Source organism: Anneissia japonica, unplaced genomic scaffold (assembly GCF_011630105.1).
Source record: "Anneissia japonica isolate Jap-2015-1 unplaced genomic scaffold, ASM1163010v1 scaffold11144_len554210_cov170, whole genome shotgun sequence".
Classification (NCBI taxonomy): Eukaryota; Metazoa; Echinodermata; class Crinoidea; order Comatulida; family Comatulidae; genus Anneissia; species Anneissia japonica.
Genome location: NW_022708762.1, coordinates 3,597 through 11,614, shown reverse-complemented (window position 1 = coordinate 11,614; position 8,018 = coordinate 3,597). Strand labels below are relative to the sequence as shown.

Here is an 8,018-nt window from a genome sequence, read left to right as displayed (position 1 = left end):
GGATCCCCCCCCCCCCCACCACCCACCATATAGAAAACAATACGACGTAGGGCAACAATACGATATAGGACACACACGTGTGTTCGAAACTAAATAATTATAAGCATTTTCATCGTGGTTTTATTTATTACAATCATAGGCCTATTCTTTTACCATCATTACACATTGAGGCCCTTATTTTAGGTAAAACGATCTATCTTAAATTTTCTCAAGTTTGGGACTATTATGTCTTTAAATAACTTAGAAGGCAAAGGAGGGCAAGCACAAGCTTTAACCCTAAGAAATGCGCGCGAAGCGCGCAAAATATTTTTGTGTTTTTAATTGTAATTTCTTCGGAATTGATCAAAACTCCCTAAATGTGCAATTTTAGAGGAAATTGGCCTACCTCAACAAGAAATGCTCTTATGTTATATATGGCCACACTCGTTTTTTTAAACTGAATATAAGCATTTTCCTTATGGCTTTATTTATTACAAACATATTCTTTCAACATAATTACACATTGAGGCCCTTCTTTTAGGTAAAACGATCTACCTGTATCTTAAATTTTCTTTCTCAAGCTTGGGACTATGTGTTATAACTTAGAAGGCAAAGGAGAGCAAGCACAAGCTTTAACATTAAAAAAAAGATTTTTGTTTTTTTAATTGTAATTTCGTCGGAATTGATCAAAACTCCCTATAATGTGCAATTTTTAGAGGAAATTGGCCTACCTCAACAAGAAATGCTCTTATGTTATATATGGCCACACTCGTTTTTTTTTAAACTGAATATATGGCTTTATTTATTACAAACATATTCTTTCAACATCATTACACATTGAGGCCCTTCTTTTAGGTAAAACGATCTATCTTAAATTTTCTTTCTTGAGTTTGGGACTATGTGACATTATATATTTTTCGCCAAAAAGTGGGGGGGGGGGCGCCCCCCCCCCCCCCCTGCTTCCGCCGGCCATGATTATTACTATAGTCATTATCATTATTATCAACAACATCATTTTTATCGTTAATTATGTGTCTGCCTCAAATTAATCTAATAAAGGTAGGCCTGTAAAGAACCTCATGGCAGCATACGCATTTTCTTTCATTGTTATTGGTTCACAAACTTAGAGTAGGCCTGCGAGTAGGCCTAACTGTTCTGGCTAAACTACACAGGCATTATGCAGCTCTTGGTCTTCTTCACCTATTATGGATACTAGCAATCACATTTTCTTCTCGTACATGGGTTATTCGATATTCTAGTATGCGAATACGAGGATAGTATAATGCAAACAATGCAGACCTGCCAACTCACCCGATCCTGTCAGGTGTCACCCGATATTCTGACAAATCCCAGTTCTCCCGATCGAATCTAATTTTCATCTGATTTCACAGGCCACCCCCTTCCCAAAAATACTCCGATTTATGCATATGGTTTGATCGTTATTATTCAATGTATTCGCCGCCTGCTCACTTCGCGGTGCAATAAAAAAGCATCCATTTTCGCCACTGACGGACAATGATTTGTAGTAAAGTGACTTTATCGACTTTTTCGGTGTCTTGCATCATCTTTGGTTATTTCTGGAAACCTCCAGATTTTTGGTAAATCTCCATATTTTTTTAAAGATTTTTAAAACAATCTCCAGATTTTCATTACCCATGGGTTGGCAGGTCTGACAATGTCTAGAACCATCCCAATCCAATGCATGGTCTGTCATTGAACTTGGAGGGAGCTGTGCACCTGGCATATCATCGCAAATTTAGAGCGTCTAGGTAACGAATGTGCACGAGAATTCGTAATTTCAAAAATGGGATATTATATACATGATTATGCTAAATCAGTTCTCAAATTATATAAAGTCGGTAAACTTTCCTTCAACCTGTAATGTAAAGCAGAGTAGTTGGTCTGTAAACGGTGAAGTAGAAATATACGCCATTGTCTGAATTTCAGTTTTAATGTTTCGTTATTATTTTGAAAACTGTGTTGTAAATCTGGCAAACTAAGATCGGAATAGAATTTCAGGAGGCCTCGGCCAGTAGTGGCCTGATCCACAAGCTGATTGCGATGACAATTATTATTGCCATCTTAATTGCCATTATTATTTTACTTTATTATTTCAATCATCGTTTCTCATTATGTCATGAGAAAAACACCATAATGTTCTGTTTTTCAAACAGAAATATACAGGCCTATCTTTTCTATTCTAATTTACCTGAGTAGCCAGACCAAGTTTTGTATGTACTTTGAGGTCCAGAGAATTTGACTTCAGAAATTGGTTTAGGGTGGTCCAAGAATCATTTTTGGCTTGGTAATACATTTTCAAAATGTGGCGAAAGGTCAAAAGGTCAGTGTCAAAGGTCATAGCTATAGGGTCGTCATATCTCCGCAACCACTAGTGGTAGAGAGTTAATTTTGGTGCCTATTTGTTCAAAACAGTCATGTTTCTATTCGCTCTAACACTTTGCTAAGTCGGCCTAATTGAATGTATAATACAAAAGCGACCTGAAGTGCACCTCCGAGTTCAGTGGATTTTTATCTTTGTAACTATTATACTGCTAATATAGTATAATAATATAATTAAAGCAAATAGGCATTGTATAAGAGACAGGTGTGTGTATATATATATATATATACATTTTAAGGAGTTTTACACAAAAGGCAACTCCTTGTGAACACTGGTTGCCAAGATATAAGAACCCTTTTTCAACACCAGGCGCATGTGATAAATGGCTTGTAACATGGGTGAATGGTCAGTATCGCCATATTTGTTTTAACAAAAGGTTCCAATCAAGTAAACAGAAACATGTGTAAATGAATAATTTGAGATCACTATCAAGTCTCTACAGCAAGTATGTGTAGGGATGCATATGCATTGCAACATGTCAAAGGTCAGAACAGCATTTCCGGTCATTTGTTTTAGCAAACTTTTCTATAATTCCAAATAGAAACGCGGATGTTCTGAACAAATTGGTACCAAAATTAACTTTCTACCGCCAGTGGTTGTGGAGATATGAAGATTCTATGGCTATGACCTTCAAACATGCCAAAGGTCAGAAACGGCTTTTTCGGTGGTATTTTAATAAAATGTTTTATTAGAGCAAATAGAAACATGAGTATTCCAAACAAATTGGCACCAAAATTAACGCTCTACCACCAGTGGTTTTGGAGATAATAAGGACTCAATAACTATGACATTTGACACATGTCAAAGGTCAAAAACAGCATTTCCGGTCATTTTCTTGCAAACTTTTCTATTAGACCAAATAGAAACATTAATGTTCCGAACATATTGACACCACAATTAACTCTTTACCACCAGTGGTTGCGGAGATATAATTACCCTATTGCTATGACCTTGAAACATGTCAAAGGTTAGAAACAGCATTTCCGGTCATTTTTTAGCAAAATGTTCGATTAGAGCAAATAGAAACGTGACTGTTCTGAACAAATAGGCACCAAAATTAACTCTCTACCACTAGGTGTTGCGGAGATATGACGATCCTATAGCTATGACCTTTTACTCTTAACTGTTGACCTTTCACCACATTTTGAAAATTTGTTACCAAGCCAAAAATGATTCTTGGACCACCCTAAACCAATTTCTGAAGTCAAATTCTCTGGACCTCAAAGTGCATACAAAACCTGGTCGGGCTACTCAGGTAATTTGTTTTACTATAAGTCTAGAATTATAAGCATTTTTATATTTAGAAAATTATTTTGAAAGTAAACCATCGTAAAAAATAATTATCAATTTATTAAAAAATGCTAAATTTAAAATTTAGTAATAATATTGACTTATAGCAATTTCAATTGAAAGAGTTTTTGTGTATGTTTTTGCAGCACTTCCAGGGTTGTACGATGCGCCCTCTGTCGAGTACAGTGCTTCAAGTATCCGTGTAATTTGGACAGCCTGGGACAGAAATCAGGATTTTGGTAACAGAAATGCTAGCAGTTACGCGTTGAAATACTGGAAGACGTTATCAACGGATGAAGCAGCAACCATTGATAACATAACGGATACTCGAATAGACATCAGCATTTCGTTGATAGATTACAATCAATCTTACAGTGTGACTGTGTCAGTAAATGCTGATATTGACGGCGTGTCAACACAAGGAATTGCTAGTCCAGTTACGGCATTCAGTCCCATTGGTAAACTGCACCATTATAATCTCTGTTATTTAGTCAGTCTGGAGAGTATTTTATTAATTTCGAAATAGACGTGACACAGTTAATATTATACATAATATAAGTGAAAAAAATATTATATATATTATATAGTATTTTTAAATATAATATTGGTAAATAATAATAATGATAATAATACAGTAATTAATATTTTACTTCACTCGATTTTTCTACTGAATTCATACTGATATATAAAAAATATTCCAGACAAGAGAAAGTGTCAACAGGTGCACCTCTAAACCGACACGTTCTCAAAATGCACCTTTTCCTTTCAAATGTAGTAGTAGCTAATAATAATAATAATAATAATAATAATAATAATAATAATAATAATAATAATAATAATAATAATAATAATAATAATAATAATAATATAATAATGTATGATACTTGCTAATTCTATTTAGATAAATTCATGTAAAAAAAAAACTACTTGTCATGTCGAAATTGAAGCTAATCCTTGATATTTTTCAGAGCCTCCATCCTTTTCATCTAACCCGTGTAAATTTACTCGACTTGGAAACTTTTCCACTGTTGTTACGTGTGATATTTGGAGTTTCGATGCACACAGCGGTATGGGAATTGTACAAGGGTACACTCTAGAATATTGGAACGTCAACACACCAAGTATTGTGTACTCAGTCAGCGTAGATGAACCTGTTCAGTCGCGAAGTTATACGGTCCTACTACCTGAAGTGTATGTGTACTACTCGTTCAAATTGTCTGTGATGGTGATCTTTGAGCACAAAGGTGTATATATGAATGGAACACGAAGCTCCTTACTGAGCATTTCAAAAGGTTTAAATTTTTATAGCCATTTTTTCGACGAAACTATTTACGTATTCTAAGCTAGACTATGGACTTGTCAATTGTAGTTCCCCCCCCCCACCCCACTAACCCGGGCATAGCGGGGACTTAGTCGGGGATGTAACGTACATTCTCGGCAAAGTCTCCGCCACCAACCGCACGGGAAATATTTTGTAGTCCCGCTAAAATTCCCCGCTCATAAATGATTGGATAATGGCGCTGTTACCCTCTACTAGAGGACCCCCAAGTGATTTATAAACAATATTTTCATCACGATTGAGAGAAAAAAAAAGTGGGTCTTCGTTTATCTGGTCTTCGGTCTTCGTTTTATAGACACCCAGATAGGGTGTCGTAAAACGAAGACCCTCATCCATCCCATGTTGGTGTCCAAATGACCGATGTTGCACGTAATGCGTCACTATACAACATTCTTACTGTTTATTTTAACATGAATCAAGTTTGTGAATTAAATATTTAAGGTTTTTTACACCCCATACTGCTAGGCCAAGCCTTACTTTTGTTTAGAGAGTATAGCTTTGTCTCCACTATTAAATTTCATAAAAAAAGCGTCACATAAAATGTGATGGAAAATAAGAGTTAAACCTGTTCAACTTTTTTGATAAAATTTGATAGTATGTGATATTACGTCATCGTACCCATATATGGGCACATCACATTTTTTTCACATAAAATTTGATAGTGTAGACCTCCGTTTCGCAACCTATGGGTCGATACCCTATGTTTGGGTCGCGAAGAAATTTTAAAGGGTCACGCAGTCACTTCAGAAAAATACAAAATTGATGGTAACAAACGAAAGTGTTGGCAAAAGAATGCCAACAACTAAGCTCCGATTTATGTAAGTGTCGTGTTGGAATCTATGTTGACCCGCAAGAGATGTTATAACTCGAATTATATTCAGTAGACTTTATGCAGTTCCTTGTTATGTTTTATTGTAAATCACAATCAAATATACAAAATGTGCTAACTCTATAAAGTCTCTCTTCTTGTTCTAAGTATTCTTCTGATCACTTTGTTATGTAAACATAAAACGTTTCCCGTCGGTAGGGTTTCCCGTCCTCCGACGCTCCGGCCGTCAGCCTGGTCGGCACTCCTTTGACGGCGACTCGAACATCTCGCAATCGATTTGGGGCGCCACGACCGCAGGCTAATGCGAGGACGCCGAGGACGCTGTCGTTCTCCGGTTTCGACGGGCACCTCTTCTCGAGGGCAACGGGTGCTGCCTCTTGTCTGACGTAGTACGGCGCCGGCCGGAACAGACTGAGCGCGGCGTACGCCCTCCTAAACTTGGGAGCGTTCGTTTCCTTCTTCGACAGTGGGCGAACGCTCAATGACGATATCGTCTTCGTCCTCTTTAGACCGTCCGCGAGTTCGACGACGGCACCGACGCAGGCGTCCAAAGCCGACGCAGGATCGTCGTGCGTCCGCACGATCTCCACTAATTTCCAGTCCCGGTTCGGAACGTCCCTGACGTTCAACATGCCGACTGTGCCGACGGTTTGGTCCTCTCGCAAGTAAGCGTATCTCTTCTTCGCCGTCGTCAGCAGCAGCCGTCTGTACGTCTCCCTTCGAACGAACTTCTGCCATCCGTTTCCGCCGACGGTTTTTTCGAACTCCAGTTCCAAGTCGGGTCTGCCGTTCGGCCCGACTTTCACGAACGGCGAATGTGTCACCGTAAACGACCAAGCTTAGGCTGATCAAAGTAATTAAAATTGAATGGCATATATTCAAAGTTGGGACCAGATCTATATAATTTGAGTGCAGATAAATTCAAAAGGGAAGGGATAACTGTTAGTCTAATGCCATATTTGTGAAATATGGAGACAAATAAGTTAGAATACAAAGTTTGACCTTGATAGCTTTAACCAATCTCGAGTTATAAGCTTCCAAATTTGAAGTAAATTGCGTTTGCACATCTTGAAGAACCACGCCCCTTTTTAAAGAGTCAATATCTCGGAAACTACATATCCTAAAAGGCTATTTTTTTTTTTTTTTTTTTGGTTTTTCATACTTTTGATCATTTTTATGGAATTTCATCAAAATCTGAGACGGTCATAAAGGAATTTCTTTTAAAATCTGGTTGAATCTGGTTGACATGGCATGACCCTACAATATGTAAAAGGTTAGAATGTATCATTTCCGGTCACCATTTGAATATTTTTTTATTAAGACGAATATAAACATGAATCTCCTGAACAATTTGCAATCAATTGTGAATCTCTGTGACCAGTAGTTACCAAAATATGACAATACAAGGTCAAAGGTCAAAATTTCAAAAATCATATTTCCTGTCATTTCTGGATAAAAAGCTGTATTACAACAAATAGGAACATACATATTGTGAACAGTTTGATACCAAAGTCTGTCTGACCAGTATTTATCGAGATACAAGCGTCCGAGTCAACAGGCGGCCATTTTGAAAAACACCCCCCAAACGGGACCTTCCGCCAATATCTGGGAGGTATATAGGAGCTATATTTTATCTAAATTGGTCCACCTTGCCAAATCCATCGGGAAAAAAATGTATCCTAAAATTAGTCACGGATCTCATGAAAATGACTACTAATTTGAATATAGTACAACACTTACGATATCTACTTGAGCTCGCCCCCCCCCCCCATTGTTGGGCGCAAGTGAGTAAATTTTTAGAATTTGAGACTTTGTAGATGCCCAAGAACGGCACTTGGATACTTAAAATTTACAAAAACTACGAATCCATCCACCTCAGCCCACCATGGTTGAGGCTAAGGTGGATGACAAGACAATTGTAAGAATTTGAGACATTTAGATGCCGGAAAATGGCATAAAAACTACGAAAATTACTATATCCAACTGAGCCCCGTCATGGATGAGGCTGAGAAAATGAGAAAATATTAAGAATTTGGGACTTGGAGGTGCTGGAAATGGCACTTTATTATTACTTTACTTTAAATTTATGTCGGTTATTTTTTTACATTTTAAAAGGGGCACATTTTTCAACGTCTGAGGCCCCCTCCACCCACCCTGGATAGGCCAGTGCAGCAATATCC

The 8,018-nt window shown here is 37.6% G+C and overlaps 1 protein-coding gene across 1 annotated transcript in view; it reads left to right on the top strand.

Annotated features, from left to right (window-relative positions):
- Nucleotides 1-8,018, top strand: part of LOC117106571 — a gene marked incomplete at its 3' end in the record, with an annotated part of 46,309 nt that overhangs the window by 34,747 nt on the left and 3,544 nt on the right. Inside the window, exons 9-10 of the mRNA XM_033247954.1 lie at nucleotides 3,817-4,128; nucleotides 4,639-4,962. Of these exons, the coding sequence (XP_033103845.1) occupies nucleotides 3,817-4,128; nucleotides 4,639-4,962 (636 nt within the window). The remainder of the gene's footprint in view (nucleotides 1-3,816; nucleotides 4,129-4,638; nucleotides 4,963-8,018) is intronic.